This window comes from Loxodonta africana, chromosome 7 (assembly GCF_030014295.1).
Source record: "Loxodonta africana isolate mLoxAfr1 chromosome 7, mLoxAfr1.hap2, whole genome shotgun sequence".
Taxonomy (NCBI): Eukaryota; Metazoa; Chordata; class Mammalia; order Proboscidea; family Elephantidae; genus Loxodonta; species Loxodonta africana.
Window position 1 is genome coordinate 6171023 of NC_087348.1, and position 17134 is coordinate 6188156.

The 17134-nt window shown below is 58.1% G+C and overlaps 1 protein-coding gene across 2 annotated transcripts; it reads left to right on the top strand.

The window, feature by feature from the left end:
• Positions 1 to 856: 856 nt before the first annotated feature.
• Positions 857 to 11098, top strand: MRGPRF (MAS related GPR family member F). Of its 2 annotated transcripts, XM_010598986.2 has the most exons (4): positions 857 to 996; positions 4553 to 4694; positions 4854 to 4974; positions 9244 to 11098. In XM_010598986.2, exons 3-4 carry the CDS (start codon positions 4927 to 4929, stop codon positions 10225 to 10227), a joined length of 1032 nt encoding a protein of 343 aa, XP_010597288.2. In that variant the 5' UTR covers positions 857 to 996; positions 4553 to 4694; positions 4854 to 4926; the 3' UTR covers positions 10228 to 11098. The 2 variants fall into 2 exon arrangements, with proteins under 2 accessions (XP_010597288.2, XP_010597287.2); XM_010598985.2 differs by lacking the exon at positions 4553 to 4694.
• The last annotated feature ends 6036 nt before the right edge of the window (positions 11099 to 17134 follow it).

Consider the following 17134-nt stretch of genomic DNA (forward strand, 5'->3'; position numbering starts at 1 on the left):
TTTTGAGTGCTGTTTAATGTGCCCCCCAATCTGGGTTCCATTTGCTCCCGCAGGGGAGGCACTGATGGAATTCCCTTGAGCTCCCTGGGCTTATGAGAAAGTTGGTCCAAGCAGGAGGGGTTTCCCTGGGGACTTCCCTTGCAGGCTGGCTCCTGCAGCCCTCGCCAGGATCTCACTCGTGGGACTCCCTGGGGGGCAGCTGACTCATCACCCCGCTGAGCCTGCACACCAGGCTCCCAGCAGCCAACCTCCCCTCGCTCAGCGTGCTGTGATTTTCCACTCGGGCCATCTGATTGCTATTAGGGCTGGAGAGGGGTGAATTCCTGGTTGCATAGCCTGCCAGCGGCCCCTGCAGATTCCGGGGTGGGGGGAGTGGGGTGCCACCTGAATGGTGGAGCCATCTCTCTGCCAATTCCACGGCTCACAAGTCCCCGCATCCCACCCCATGGCGCCCTTGCTGCCCCCAGCCTCTCTGCACCAGCCCCTCAGTAAATTTAACAAAGCGGGTGGATGCCACCCCCTCCTGGGCCTACACCCCTGGGATGCCCCCCTCCCCGGACTGGACCGAAGGCACCAGCAGCAGTGGGCACCCTTCTCCGGGCAGCCTGGTTGAGCCTTAGAGTGCGATCTCACAGCTGGACTCAGGCCACAGTGCTCGGGCCAACGTGACGTCACCAGGCGGAGAACTGAGCTCCCCGTGGGGCTCTGGGGGGGCTCTGAGCCGGGCATTCCTTCCCGAAGCCTCATCCCACTCCGCCCCTCCTCCTTCCCTCCCCGCCCCTCCTGCCGGGCCTGGAATTGGGTTTGGGGCGGGTTCTGCCTCCAAAGCCGTCTCCTCCGCAGGCGAGGGCTCCTTCGTCCTGCCCCGCTGGGAGCTGCGTTTTCCAGGCTCAGGCGTGCACCCTGCCTCCTGCCCTGGTGGGTTGGTTGGTCGGTGGCTGCAGTCCCAGGAGGACCCCACGGAGGGGAGGCCCCAGCAGACCAGGACAGGCACAGGTAACCACGGGGCCCAGCAAGCAGGCAGGGGTTTCCCAGGGACACTGGGGTGGTTGAAAGCCTCCCTCCTGTGTGTTCCGCCCTGACATTAGGGCAGTCTCTGTCCCCCAGCCCGCTGCACCCCCAGCCCCAAGCCGCCCCCACTACCAGGGCCTGTTCTGTCCCCCCGAGGGTAGGGGCACCCCTTACCCCTCCCCCAGCCTGGCCAACTGTCCAGGCTGCTGTCTTGGGGAGGATGGGGAGGGAACACCCAGTGGGCAGAGGCCCAGGCCAGGGAGTGTCTCCCCACGGCTCAGGCACCCGGCTGCGCCCCTCCTTCCACCAGTCCTGAGCACAGCTGGGATAGCCGGATGGCCTGGGGGCCACAGAAGGACCAGCTCCAGCAGCCCCACGGAGGAGGTAGCTGTGTTCCCATCTCCCAGGCAGAGGGTGGCTGGTGTGACGCTGGATGGAGGCCCTGTGTGGGACGTTCCAGAAGGCCCCGCTTCCCCCATATGTTGTTAGGTGCCTAGAGTTTAGATAGTTCCAACTCATAGCGACCCTGTGTACAGTAGGGCAAAACACTGCCCGGTCTGCACCATCCTCACAATAGTTGCTACAATTGAGCCCATTGTTGCAGCCATCGTGTCAATCCCCCAGATAAACTTCTGCAAATCCAATTGTGAGTGTGGGACTGGGAGGGCCCCACATGGGGAAATGCAGGCTTCCTCAGTGTCTGGGGGCAGGGGGGATAGGCATTAGTCCCCGGAAGTCCAGTGTTCTCAGGCCTAGGGGACAGTCGGTGGTTGGAGCTGCACCACGAACTGGCATCTGATAGTGCCCACGTCCAGGAGGGCAGCCTCACCTGGGCCCCAGAGAAGGGCCTTGGGGACCATGGCTACAAGTATGGGTCACGGTGGGGGTGGAGGTACAAGGGTGTGGAAGACAGGAGGCCAAGAGCCACCTGGGTGTGGGCTTTAAGGGAAGAGTCAGGTAAGCTGAGTGGGTGGCGTTTTTTCCCCCTTGGTAGAAGCTGTCCTAGTCCCCTCCCATCCCGAGGAGCACATGCACTCACACGCATGTCACACATTACATCCCACGTGCGCACACACATGTCTTTTCATACAGCCCATTTGGACCCACTTGGCTTCTGGATATTTCAATACACAAGTGAGGTAGCTTTTCAGAAGGTCCCTGCAGAACAAGGACAAGGGACACAGGGAGTCAGTCAGCTGGGAAGTGAGCTCCAAACCTCTGCTACAGGCCCAGCCCCAGCCTGCACCGTGGGGGAGGCAGCAGCCCCCTGCCGCTGGGAGCATCTGTGTAGTTGTGGGGTGGGGGCCTAGCAGCGGTGAAAGCTCTACCTTCAGGGTAGTGTGAGCAGAGGGAAGGGCCACTAAGGAGAGTCCGTGCAGTAGGAGACAGGAAGGATGGGGGTGGGGGGAAAGTATAGGGGTACAAGCCAGGAGGGAAAGCTTAGATAAGCCCCAGAGTGGGGGAAACATAAGGCCTGCTTGCGGCAATGGGACAGGGGTCCCTTGGTGGCACAAACTTAAGCACTGGACTATATTAATGGGTCCAATCCACCTAGAGGTGCCTCGGAAGAAAGGCCTGGCGATCTGCTTCTGAAGGGTCACAGCCTTGAAACCCTATACAGCAGCTCTACTCTGCACACATGGAGTCGCCAGGAGTCAGGATGGATTGGAAAGCATTGCATTTGTTTTTGGGGGTTTTTTGTGGCAGTGGGACAGTGGCCCAACTAGAGTCAAATGGGGCCAGGGACAGGCTGCTCAGGATACACAGTTTGTGACACACGCATCAGGCACTCACATTCCCCCCCACCCCCGCAAGAGGGCTCCCCACCCTGCCTGGCCACCCTGGGCACTGCGCGCGCCCCCACGCTGAGTCGCCCGCAGGCCTGGCACCAAAGGCGTCCACAAATGCCCAGAAGGCGCAGGGTCACTGTCCGACTGCACCGGCACCCTCGCCCGGCCCAAAGCTCTGGGGCCGCACCCGCCCCCCAGCTCTGGAAGGCCGAGGGTTAACGAGGGGGCGGGCCCCACGCGGAACAGTCACCCTTTCCAGCCAACGACGGGCACGGCTGTGAGGGCACCGCCCCCGGCCGGGAGAAGGGAGGCGGAGCGCGGGGCGGACCCAGAAAGGAATTTCGGGGGAGTTGAGCCCGGCCAGCAGCCCAACGCTCCCTGCCGGGAGGAGGAATCAGGCAGCCCTATGGCAGGGCCCTTCTCTGCTCACAGCCTCAGTTTCCCCACTTGCGGGGCCAGGACTCAGGTTGGGGGCAGAAGTTAGTGTGAGGAGGGCCCATATAGCGGCGCCCCCTCCCAGGCCTCCTCCTTCGCAGTCGTCAGCTAGGGTCCAGGGGCCACCCCTGCGGCCGCCGGCTGCTCCCTCCAGCCCCTCCGCACTGGGCAGGGGCCCTCATCTCCTGAGCTGCGGTGGAGCTGGCCCCCACTCAAGGCCATCCCATGCACACCGAAGGAAACGACGGTGCCTGGTCCTGTGCCATGCCCAGGATCAGTAGCAGATCAGGCTGTCGTGATCCATCGGGCTTTCACTGGCTGGTTTTCTAGAAGCCAATTGCCAGGCCTTTCTTCCTAGTCCATCTTAGCCTAGAAGCTCCACCGAAATCTGTTCAGCATCATTAAAAAAAAAAAAGAAAAGAAAAAAAGCCCACTGCAGGGGAGCCAATTCCAGCTCATAGTCGGAATTGCCACATAGGGTTCGGTTCTAAGGCTGTAATCTTTGTGGGGAAACCCTGGTGGCATAGTGGTTGAGTGCTATGGCTGCTAACCAAGAGGTCGGCTGTTCTACTCTGTCCTGTAGGGTCTCTATGAGTTGGAATCCACTCGACAGCAGTGGGGTTTTGGTTTTTAATCTTTGTGGAAGCAGACTGCCACGTTTTTCTCCCACTGAGCGGCTGGTGGTTTCAAACTGCCAACCTTTTTGGTTGGCAGCCTAAGGCTCTAACCACTTGGCAACCAGGTCTCCTTTTCAGCATCACAGCAACACACAAGCCTCTACTGACAGATGGGCAGTGGCAGGGCATGAGGCGCATTAGCTGGGAAGCAAACCTGGGTCTCCCGAGTGGCTGCACCCAAGGCTCTAATCTTTGTTACATTCAGATCTCATCCTGTGTAAAGTGACCATGTGTGCCTGGTTGTCAGGGACTTGCCTCCCCAAACCTGGTGTCCCACCAAAGGGAAATGATGATAATTTGGACCAAATGGGATGATGGGTGTGGCCAGCCGGCACTGACTGAAGGTGGAGATCGATAGATGACGCTGAGATGATGCTGATGACACGCTGTCCTGCCTTTGACACCTGCAGGGGAAGGACCAGATGCTCATAGCCCCCCTCCTCCAGGCAGCCTCCCCTGCCAGGAGTGACCTCTCTCCCCACCCTACCCCCACCAAGAGACTGTCCCAGGGTATGAAGGAGGCACTCAGCAAATGTAGCGGGGGGGTGTGGGGGGGAGGGGGGAATAAACGTGTACCTCCAGAAGCCATGGGGCTCTATAAATCACCCAGACCAAGTATGGTCCATGTTTGGAGTCCAGGTGGCAGCCAGGGTCTGAACGAGGGGACCCACAGGCAGGAAAGGGCAGTGGACACAGATGTGGCCTGCTCGGACCCTCCCGTGTGACAGCTTATTAGCATCTCCGGTTAGGGGAGAACCAAGAGGGGCACAGCTGAGTGCAGGTAAGGAGCAGCTGCCACAGGCTCAGAAAGCCCCTGAGGCTTCCCGGGGCTGGGGGGGGTGGCGGGCAGGGGCTGTAGGTAGAGGGGCTTCCGAGGAGGGAATGGAAAACCGCTTCGGGGAGGGGGGGCAATTCTGCCCTGATGTGACTTTTCCTCTAGCCTTGGCCAGGTGGGGTGTGCAGGCCGTGAGCTAAGTGGATCTACGAGGAAGCTGAACCCCCCAGGCCTGGCAATGGCGGGAAACTGCTCCTGGGAGACCCAAACCACCGGCAGGAACAAGGCAAGTGGCACCAGACGGCTCCATAGCCCAGGTCTACCTGGACAGGTGTGGGGGGCCCAGCCCAGCTTCCCCCTACCTCCAGGCCCGTCCTCTCCATGGCCCAGGTCTACCTGGACAGGGGTGGGGGCCCAGCCCAGCCTCCCCCTGTCTCCCGGCCCATCCTCTCTGTGCCCCAGGTCTACCTGGACACGTGTGGGGCCCCAGTCTAGCCTTCCCCTGCCTCCAGGCCCGTCCTCTGGCTCTGGGCCGATGGGTTGCAGGGCCCCTGCTGGGCTGTGTGGGTGTGCACCATCACCAGGTCCCTCTGTCTTCATTGTCCTCATCAGTGAGGCAAGTGCAGGGGATTGGACACCCTTGAAGTCCCTTCCCGCGCTGACCTTGGAGGCCTCCTTGGCCAACCTTGAACTTTCAGAACCTTGAAAGGATTCCTTTAATCCCTTCTCTGAGGAGCTGGGCTGTCAGCTCTGCCCTCTGGCCAAACTCTGCCAGGATACCCAGGATTCTGGCTCCAAAGGGACCCTGATGTCACGTACTCAGAGCTTTGCCTGCTCAGGGCCACCTGCAAGGGCTGTCCCAAGCCAGGGTCCCTGTATCATGGGTTTACCTCTCGTATCTGGGCCCGAGCCCTGGCTGACACTGACTGACAAGCCCCATCCAGGCTGACCCCCCACCTTCCACCCTCCTGACCCTGCCCCCTTCCTCTCTGGGCCTCCTCCCCTCCCCCAACAATTCCTTTCTGAATCCTGGGCAAACATTCTTGAGCTGAAAGGCACCCTGGAATTTATCTAGTCCACGCTCTTACATGTGAGGAACCTGAGGCCACACCAGGCAGTATCTTGCCCGGAGTAAGGGCAGGGCAGACTGGAATTGCCACCCAAGGCTCTGGATCCCAGCCTGGGTGTTCCCTCCGCCCCTGGTGGCCTGGGGGATGGCAGCTATGGGAAGCAGAGATACAGAGCTGCTGCAGGGTTCACCAGAACGAGCGGAGCTCAGGGAGGGGCCAGGCTCTGGCAGGCCTTTTATGAGGCGGCATGAGGCTGAGAAGGCAGCCCCACGCCCAGTGACTCAGCCGGCCCTCTAGCTCTGACTCCAGGGAAGGATTGCAGACTTTTTCCAGCTGCTAGAGGTACTAAGTGATCAGACCTCGTTTGGGCAGGGGCCTGCAGCCCAGTTGCCACCCAGCCTCCAGGCTCGATCCCCCTGGACTTGGAGAACACAGGCTGGTTTAGCATCTTCCTGGGTCTGGTTGCTCTGCCCACGCAAGTGAGGGGGATCTGGGAGTCGGATTTGGGGGTCAACAGGCAGGCAGAGGGATGTTGATTCAAGAAAAGTATTTAAGAGGATGAGGAGCCCTGCTGGCCTAACAGTTAAGCTCTTAGCTGCTAACCGAAAAGTTGGTGGTTCGAGGCCATCCTGCAGCTGGGAGAAAGACCTGGCAATCTGCTTCCATAAAGATTACAGCATAGAAAACCCTATGGGGCAGTTCTCCTTCATCCTATAGAGTCACTGTGAGTCAGAATCGACTCAACAGCACCCAACAATTTAGAGGACGGTAAATGTAATGTTGTTAGCTGCCTTTGCGTTGGCTCCCGACTCATGGTTTCCCCGTGCACAACAGTCCCGCGCCATCCCCACCATCAGCTGCAGACAGAGCCATGGTGGTCCATGGGATTTTCAGAAGTAGACAGGCTGGCCGTTCTTCCTAGCACCTCTTAGTCAGGAAGCTCCCCTGAAACCGTGTGTCAGCATCACAGCAAGACACAAGCCTCCACTGACAGACAGTGGCTGTGCATTGGCCAGGATTCGAACCTGGGTCTCCCATATGGGAAGTGAGAATTCTACCACTGAACCACCATTGCCCCCCAATAGGACCCCGTTATAGAGCTTGCCCTGACCTCGTGGAGCCTCTCCCAGAGTTTTGCCAACACCCTCCGGTCCCTGCTGACAGACTCCCCTTGACCAGGGCCAAGCCATAGCCCCACCCCCACCCCACCCCCCCACCCCCCGCTTATTATCATTGGGAACCAGCTTTTCACCACAGCTGGGGACAATCTGGAAGGCAGAGGAATGGACCAGGGCTCTTCCGGTCTGTTTTGTTGGAGAGCAGATACCCAGCCTGAGACAGGGGGTGGGGATGGGGCAGGGGTGAGGCCGAGTGCAGGCTTCCTGGGAAGGAGAGCTGGGGAGGATTAGTGATGTCTGCCGGGGCACAGGAGGGGGAGTGGCGGGCTGGGGCTGCCTTTGCCACTTGGAACAGGAGGTGGAAATGACAGCCTGGGAACTGAATGCAGCTCGTACATGTGTTGTGTTTGGCCGGCACAGTGTTTTTTTTAAATCTGAGTAAGATGCCAACATTTTTTAAAATCAGAGTATTTCACATTACAATCTAGCATTCTGGCTTCTCTGGGGACAAGGGGAAAAGGACCGTCAGCCACTTGGGCCCACCAATTCCCCATGGTGCCCGCCAGCTGCAACCAAGCAGACTCCCCACTCTGCTCAGGACAGGCACCTCTGCGCTCAGCCACAGTCCCCACCACTCCCCAATGTCCACCTTCACGCCCTGATACGGTGGCCCAGGCCCTGCAAGCAACACTGGTGTTCAGTTGGGATGCATCCCACAGCCAGATTAACTGTTAAAACATTGAAACACTCCGTCCCTACAGCTTGATGAGCAGCTGCTGCCTAAAGCCTCTCCCGCTCCTAGGGAGCCGCTGCACTTTCTCACAATCTAGAAGCTCAAAACATAACCCTAGCCCAGCTGGGGGCCTCTAGCAACCTTCTCCAGCTACAGCCAAGGTTCACTCTATTTTTTTTTTTTTTTAATAAACATGCATGTGATTTTTTTAAAACATACATTTTCACATTTTCGTTTGAAAAATTGCAAGTGCGCAGAGAATTTGCAAGAAGGGTACAATACACACCCCTATGCCCTTCACCTTGATTCATTGTGAATCTTTTTCCGCATGTGCTTTCTCCCCATCTGCCTGTCTCTCAGGAGATAGACTTTTTTTTTTCCTGAACTACTTAAGAGTAAGTTGCAGGCCCCAGGCCCCTTTCCCCCAAATAGCCTGTGTCTTCTAAGAACAAGGACATTCCCACTCAGAACCCCAGTTCAATTATAGCTTCAGAAAATCTAACATTGATGCACTACCGCTACCTACACAGACTCCGGGCGCAAACCTCCCCAGGCATCCCGGTAATGTCCTTCATAGCAGTTGTCTCAATCCAGCATAGAGCCTGGGCTTGCAGCAAGCACTGTGTCTCTTTGTGTGTGCGTGCGTGTGTGTGTGTGTGTGTGTGTGTGATATAGGTGAAAGTTTACAGAGCAAATTAGTTTCTCATTAAACAGTTCATACACAAATTGTTTTCGTGACATTGGTTGCGAACCCTGCAATGTGTCAACACTCTCCCCTTCTCCACCCTGGGTTCTCTGTTTCCACTCACCCAGTGTTTCTGTCTCTTCCTGCCTTCTCATCTGTGCTTTGGGGCTGGTGTGCCCATTAGTCTCGTATTACATGATTGAACTATGAAGCACGTCCCTCACGTGTGTTACTGTTGGCCCTGTAGACCTGTCTAACCTTTGGCTGAAGGGTGCACCTCGGGAGTGACTTCAGTACTGAGTTAAAAGGGTGCCTGGGGGCCATACTCTCAGGGTTTCTCCAGTCTTTGTCAGACCAACAAGCCTGGTCTGATGTATCTTTTATCTCCTTTATTCTGGAAAGCTTGCTTATTTTTTCAGCTTTCACAACATGGAAAGATAAAGACCAGTGTCTTTTCTGACTGGTGGGCGGCCCCAGCCTTCTCGTGTATTGATGTTTTCCTGTCACTCGTACAGACATTGCAGTTCATTCTGCTAGCTGTAGACTCTGGGAAACAGATAGTTAGAATTATGCGAAGTCAGAGGCCATTTCTCCTCGTGTTTTTGTTGATAGTTGCCGTCGAATCAGTTCTGACTCATGGCGACCCATGCGTACAGAGTAGAGCTGCTCCATAGGGTTGTCGAGGCTGTGACCTTGCCGAAGCAGACCAACAGGCCTGTCTTGCGAGGTGTATCTGGGTAGGTTCCAACCGCCAAACCTTTGGCTAGTCGTTGAGCACTTAAGCACCCAAGCTGGAGCCAATTAACTGCTCCAGAGCCAGTGACCCTACAGAATCCACTCCATCCCACCCCAAGTCTCCACTCAGGACCCTCACACCTGGACCCAGGAGGGGGTCTGTGGGTGGGGCCCAGCCAGCGTCACCAGGTATCTCGCTTCTGCACCTGCACAGGTGTGTCCCGGCATGAGCGAGGCCCCGGAACTCTACAGCCGTGGCTTCCTGACCATCGAGCAGATAGCAGCGCTGCCGCCCCCGGCTGTCATGAACTACATCTTCCTGCTGCTCTGCCTGTGCGGCCTGGTGGGCAACGGGCTGGTGCTCTGGTTCTTCGGCTTCTCCATCAAGAGCAGCCCCTTCTCCATCTACTTCCTGCACCTGGCCGGCGCCGACGTGGGCTACCTCCTCAGCAAGGCCGTGCTCTCCACCCTGAACATGGGGGGCTTCCTGGGCGCCTTTGCCGACTACGTCCGCGCCGTGTGCAGGGTCCTGGGGCTCCTCACGTTCCTGGCCGGGGTGAGCCTCCTGCCCGCCATCAGCACGGAGCGCTGCTTGTCTGTCATCTTCCCCACCTGGTACTGGCACCGGCGGCCCAAGCGCCTGTCGGCCGTGGTGGCGGCCCTGCTCTGGATCCTGTCACTCCTGGTCACCAGCATCCACAACTACTTCTGCGTGTTCCGGGGCCGAGAAGCCTCAGGGGCGGCCTGCACGCACATGGACATCTTCCTAGGTATCCTGGTCTTCCTGGTCTGCTGCCCGCTCATGGCACTTCCCTGCCTGGCACTGGTCCTGCACATGGAGTGCCGGGCACGGCGGCGCCAGCGCTCTGCCAAGCTCAACCACGTCGTGCTGGCCGTGGTGGCTGTCTTCCTGGTGTCCTCCATCTACTTGGGCATCGACTGGTTCCTCTTCTGGGTCTTCCTGATCCCGGCGCCCTTCCCCGAGTATGTCACCGACCTGTGTATCTGCCTCAACAGCAGCGCCAAGCCGGTCGTCTACTTCCTGGCTGGGAGGGACAAGTCGCAGAGGCTGTGGGAGCCGCTTAGGGTGGTCTTCCAGCGGGCCCTGCGAGACGGGGCAGAGCTGAGCGAGGCAGGAGGTGGCACGCCAAACACCGTCACCCTGGAGATGCAGGCCCCCGCTGGGTACCCCTCCTGAGAGGCAGCACCTGGACGGAGGCAGGGGCAGGGCGAGTCTGGGGGCCCCTGAGACCCCTCACCACTGGACAGGAACAGGGACACTGCCTCGAAGCCCACCTGGGAGGAGAAAGTTCTGTTTTCGCCCCCTGTGCCTCCCTCCCCCTGGGCTGGAGGCTCCAGGGGTGGCTGAGAACTGTGCGGTTACAGTGAACAGACTCCATGGCCCTGGCAGGCTGCCCCCAGCCATTCTCCTCCACCAGTGACCCATTGCACAGAAGCTACCCCAAGCAGCAGGCCTCCTCTGGGCCCCAGGATGGGCAATGGAAGGAGGTGGGGCCACCCCGCCCGTCCACCTGCTGCCCCTTTCGACAGCCCTCCTTGGACATGGCACAGCCAGCTCTGCCTTCATCGGACAAGAGCCTTGTCCCCACTGTTAGGACCCCTGCCCTAATTCCATCGTCTCGAGGCAACACCTGAGCAAACCTGAGCGGCCCAGTCTATCTGGAAAGGGTTCCACTGAGCCTGTCTCCTAGCTAAGTCTGTCGGAAAACCCCTGGGTAATCCCTTAGTAGGGGGGAATGCCAGCCCCCCTGAGAAGGTGGCCTTGCCCTTCTGACTCTGACTTTGAGCTGAACCCCCCTGGGTCAGCCTCCAAGGATGCGATGTGTCCGACCTGGCATCCACCTGGTTCACAGTGCCCCTCGGACCTTCCAGGCAGCTCCTCAGCTGAGCCTCTGGGCTCCAGGTCCCACCCGAAAGCCACCCCTCGGGATGGGCACTGTGGAGCCCTCCACCAAGCACGACGGCCCAGTGCAGCCAAAGGAAGTTTTATAAAAGACAATCAAATGTATATTAATAAACATTTTATATCTGGCAGCAGGCAGGGCCCTGTCCTGTCTTTGGTATCTCTGTGTCCCACAGGGAGGGTGCCCCAGGGTGGCCAGCCTGTGCTTCTGTCTTTGGCCTCCATCCGATGTGCGGCCCTCAGCAGAGTCCGTCCACTCCTTGGCACAGTTCTCTTTCTGGGGCCATCTGGGCAGGTCCATCCACCCCCTTGATGTTGCCCCCCGTCCTGGTGGGGTCCATCCCCACCTCAGCCAGCAGGAGGGGTGGCCGGTTAATCTAGCCCCTGTGGGTTCACGCCAATGCCCTTTCCACCCTTCCCAGGTGCCTCCCTCCCCCAGAACCTGATTTGCTGTCCTGCCTTCTCCTCACCGGGCCATCAATGGCTGCTCAGGTCCTGCAGTGAGGACCATACATCTGGTCCACCCAGAGGCCCTGGGAGCAGGGTAGCTGCACCTCCTTCTAGTGTTTCCCCCTCCAGAATACCCTTTCTGCTCTGCAAGACCCTGGACCTGGACCGCCTGCGGGGACGGGCCTCCCTGTGCCCAGCCTGCCCTACTCCCCAGCAGTGGCTGGGGGGCCTTCCAGGAGACAGTCTCAGCCAGCGCCAGGGCTGGAGGGTTCCTGGCTGCCCCCTGCCTCCACCAGCCCCTGCGAGGCCCAGCCCCCTTGGGGGCAGCCTGTTCATACCATGAGCCCAAGGAGAAAGCAGGGCAGAGCTGCTGGTATTAGGACACATGGCTGATGGAGCTCGGGCCCCTCTCTGCAGAGAGCCTCGGAAGGTGGGGGAGACAGCTGTCCTTGATAGGGAGAAGACGGATAAAGTAGTGGGCCACCTATCAAGGGCCTCCTGCCCTGCCCCCCTCTCTCTTACCACGCTGGCATCCTTGCCCATAGACCTGGAGCTCACCCCACTTTACCCCTGCTGCACCAGCCCTGGGGGCTGACCCCACATAATCCAACTTGTACCTCCTGTCCACTCCTAACCACCTCCCCCACCTCCACCCCCACTCTCCCACAGGCTCCCCGACTAAGAGCCCAGCAAGGTCACTTCTCTCTGCAACGCTGGGACCTGGTGTGCATCGGGAGTCGGGCGCTCCAGGGGGCCCACCTGCCCCCTCCCATTGTAGAGTGAGCCCTCACACCCTCCCCTCTTGCCCCAACACATGAGCGAATCTCGGAGGAGCAGAGGTGGGGCCATTGCCACCAACACCACACAGGGGACTCAGAGAAGCCAGATGGGTCACTGAGAAAGCACAGAGAGGGTAGGCAGGGGCTTGGCAGGGGTTCCTGCAGCTGCAGAAAGCTTCCACCAGCACAGGCCCCTCCTGCTAAGGACAGAGGTGTGCTCCTTTGCACTCGGTGGCCTTGGTCCTGGGAGTGGGTGTGAGCTGCCTGCCCACTTGCCCCTATGGACTGAGCAGCTGTACCACGCAGGTCGGCTCAGTCTGACCCCTGAAGGACACGCCGGCCACGCTCAGACCAGAAAGTCTGCCCACGTGAGGTCAAAATCCCCCAACCTCTGGGTCCTTCTCATGCTCAATGATTTCAGAAATTTGTGATATAGCCTTGCTAGGGAGTAGAAAGGAAGGCCGAGGATTCCCAGGTCCTTCCTTGGAGGGCCCTCTTGCCCCCCACCCGGGCCTTCCCCTCACCTCACCCCAGCCCCAATAGGATTTCCTGCCTGCACCAGCTATCACGCCCTGAAAAACTCCAAACCAGTTGCCATCGAGTCTATTCCAACTCATGGTGACCCCACGTGTGTCACAGTCGAACTGCACTCCATGGGGTTTGCAGTGGCAGATCACCAGGCCTTTCCTCCAAGGCACCTCTGGGTGGACTCAAACCTCCAACCTTTGGGTTAGCAGGCAAGCACGTTAACTGTTTGTACCGCCCAGGACCCCCTCACGCCCTGGACTGCCACATTTCCTGTGCTAATGCAGAGGTGGTGGCCCCACCCATGGCCAAATGACCAGAAACCACAGCCCTGACCACTCTCCTCCCCTGCCTTTGGTCTTTAATTATTAAAGCACTAGGTGGAGCCAGGCTGCAGCGGGGGAGCTGGGGGTCTCCAGGCCGCCCCAGACAGCAGCGCCTTTTCAAGCCTCCCTCCCCTGGGTGTAGGGTAAAGTCCAGGAAGCTGAGGGCCCCAGAAGATTTCGATCCTGACAAGGAATCTGGCTTTTCTGCCCTGACAACAAAACGACAGAATGGGTATCGCTATTCCTATCAAAGGGCTTCTGGGTAACTGGACAAAGACTGGATGTACAGTCTCCCTGCTCCCAGCTGCTCTGTTTATCACTAAGCTGGACTTTCTACCATCATGTGATGTGTGGGAAGGGGGAAAGGGGAGGGACGGGGGGAGGGGGGAGGGGCAGGAGGAGGCCCCATGGGGCAGGACTGGGCTCCAGGCTTTCTCACTCTTCCTGCCATTCATTATCATTACAAAAATCTGCAACTGGAGAAAGACACTCTTTTAGATAGGCTCCCTGGGTGGTACAAAGGGTTAAGCACTCAACTACTAACCAAAAGGTTGGCAGTTCCAACCCAACCAGGGGCACCTTGGAAAAAAGGCCTGGCAATCTGCTTCTGATGATGCAAGGGATAAGCTGGCCGAGCTTGGAAACTCAACAGCAAGCATCAAGAAGGCAAGGGCGACTGACGGCACAGCTGCAGGACCTCAGTCTGGCTGTGCCTCAGTTTCCCCAGATTCTACAGCAACCTCGAGGAGTTGGAGTAAAGCACCTGAGGCACTGCCTGGCACACCCCAAGTGGCCTGGCCAGGCATCTGGGCAAGTGGTCAGTGAAGGAGGGACAGTTACGTGCGAGCAGCCAGTTCCAAACACTGGTGGTCAGGGCAACAGCTGCCATTCACTGAGAACCTCCTGTGTGCTGGGGGTTCCTGGGGTCCGCAAACAGTTAACGTGCTTGGCGTTCAGTGAAAGACTGGCGGTTCAAGACCACCCAGAGGTGCCTGGGAAGAAAGGCCTGGCAATCTCCTTCCCAAAAACCAGCCACTGAAAACCCTACGGAGCACAGTTCTATGCTAGCACACATGGGGGCGCCATGAGTCGGAGCTGACGGCAACTGGTACCTGGTAGACTACGATGTGGGCCCTGGGTTAAGAGGTTCATGTGCATATCTCATTTCCTGTTCACACCACTGTGTCAGGGTGCATATGCTTATCATCGGTTCTGGGTGCTGGGGCTGACAAAGGGCTTCTTGTCCACAGTCAGTCACACCAAGCTCCTATGGACAGCACTGGTCACCACCCAAAGGCTCCCAGCACAGTGGCTGTCTTGTTCCCTGGAACCTCAGGCCTCTGACTTTTTTGGGGATCCCAGGGTGATACGGGGACAGACGGGATCCGCCCATCACAGCCAGAGGACAACCCAGACAACAACAGCCTTGTTGGTTTCCACAGTCTGTCATGGCCAAGTGAAAGGACAGCTCAGTTTCCAGCCATGGGCATCTGAAACAAGGCAGGGAGTGGCAGAGAGGGCACATCCAACACCAGTCAACAAACCAACCTGTTGCCGTCCGGTTGATTCTGACTCGTAGCGACCTTATAGGATAGAGTAGAACTGCCCCATAGGGTTTCCAAGGAGTGGCTGGTGGATTCAAACTGCACACCTTTTGGTTAGCAGCTGAGTTCTTAACCACTGAGACACCAGGTCTCCATCTCCAACACACGGCACCGCAAAGCGGCCTGAGAGCTTTGCCAATTCCTGCCCTAACCTTCCGTCAATAGAGGGGGATGGACGCCTCTCTGGAGTCAGTCCAGCTCTCCTAAATCCATCCCTTGTCGGGTGTGGTTTTGACATAACTTGGTTTTATATTTTATGCCAGAATTTTTAAGCCCAAGATGTTTCCCCACCTGTGCAGCTTGGTCAGAGCCCTTCGAATGAGATCAGCCAAGACGATTCCTCCTGCCCAGGAACCATGGCCTTGTCTGGAAGGCGGAGCAGAGAGATGGGGTCCATCGCAGCCCACCCTCTCAATATCTGGGGAGAAGACCAGGCCCGGGGAAATATACTCTTAAACATTTTGGTGAAAAGGCCAGGAAGCTGCATGTTGTCAGGTGGAAGAAGCTAGCCCCAAACGTGGTATGCCATGTGATTCCAACATCACCATATTCTGGAAAAGGCAAAACTATGGAGAGAACAGATGGGTGGTGGCCAGAGGTCAGGGGGCGGAGGCGAAGAGATGAACAGGTGTGTGGTGGCCAGCGGTCAGGGGAGGAGGCGGAGAGATGAACAGGTGGGTGGTGGCCAGTGGTCAGGGGAGGAGGCAGAAAGATGAACAAGTGGATGGTGGCCAGCGGTCAGGGGGAGGAGGCAGAGAGATGAACAGGTGGGTGGTGGCCAGCGGTCAGGGGGAGGAGGCAGAGAGAACAGGAGGGTGGTGGCCAGCGGTCAGGGGGAGGAGGCGGAGAATTGAACAAGTAGGTGGTGGCCAGCGGTCAGGGGGAGGAGACGGACAGATGAATAGGTGGGTGGTGGCCAGCAGTCAGGGGAGGAGGCAGAGAGATGAACAGGTGGGTGGTGGCCAGCGGTCAGGGGGAGGAGGCGGAGAGATGAACAGGTGGGTGGTGGCCAGCGGTCAGGGGGAGGAGGCGGAGAGATGAACAGGTGGGTGGTGGCCAGCGGTCAGGGGGAGGAGGCAGAGAGAACAGGAGGGTGGTGGCCAGCGGTCAGGGGGAGGAGGCGGAGAATTGAACAAGTAGGTGGTGGCCAGCGGTCAGGGGGAGGAGACGGACAGATGAATAGGTGGGTGGTGGCCAGCAGTCAGGGGAGGAGGCAGAGAGATGAACAGGTGGATGGTGGCCAGCGGTCAGGGGGAGGAGGCGGAGAGATGAACAGGTGGGTGGTGGCCAGCGGTCAGGGGGAGGAGGCGGAGAGATGAACAGGTGGGTGGTGGCCAGCGGTCGGGGGAGGAGGCGGAGAGATGAACAGGTGGGTGGTGGCCAGCGGTCAGGGGGAGGAGGCGGAGAATTGAACAAGTAGGTGGTGGCCAGCGGTCAGGGGGAGGAGACGGACAGATGAATAGGTAGGTGGTGGCCAGCAGTCAGGGGAGGAGGCAGAGAGATGAACAGGAGGGTGGTGGCCAGCGGTCAGGGGGAGGAAGCGGAGAGTTGAACAGGTGGGTGGTAACCAGTGGTCAGGGGGCAGAGGCGGGAGAGATGAACAGGTAGGTGGTGGCCAAAGGTCAGGGGGAGAAGGCGGAGAGAAGAACAGGTGGGTGGTGGCCAGTAGTCGGGTGAGGAGGCGGAGCGACAAACATGTGAGTGGTGGCCAGTGGTCAGGGGTGGAGGTGGAGAGATGAACAGGTGGCTCACGGAGCATTTTTAGAGCAGTGCAACTCTTCTGTACAATACTGTAACGGGGGACACACGAGAGCAGACATTTGCCAACACCCACAGGACTATGCGACACAAGGAGTGAACCATCACGTAAAATGCGGGCTTTAATTAATATAGGTAGTTCCTGGGTTACAAGCAAGAGCTGTTCTTAACTGTCTTTAAGTCAGATTTGAAGGTAAGTAGGGACAGAGAGATACAGTTCTCACTTAGCCTTGCTTTAGCACAAGTGGAAACCCTGGTGGCGTAGTGGTTAAGTGCTACGGCTGCTAACCAAAAGGCTGGCAGTTCGAATCCGCCAGGCGCTCCTTGGAAACTCCACGGGGCAGTTCAACTCTGTCTTACAGGGTCGCTATGAGTCGGAATCGACTCGATGGCACTGGGTTTTTGGTTTTAGTGCAAGAAGGAGCCCTGGTGGAATAGTGGTGGGTAAGAACTCGGCTGCTAACCGAATGGTCGGCTATTTGACTCCACCAGCTGCTCCTTGGAAACCCTGTAGGGCATTCTACTCTGTCCTATAGGGTCTACTCTGGGTCCAACTGAAGCAATGGCAATGGGTTTGGTTTTTTGTTTCTGTTTTGTTTTTTTTGGTTAGTGCAAGAAAAGGCTGGAACCCTTTTCAATGATTTAAAAGCTGTGTGCGCAGCAAATGAAAGTTATTGTGATGAAGAATTTACCGCTGATAGGGGTTGGCTCAATTGTTTCAAAGTGAGGGCGAATTTAC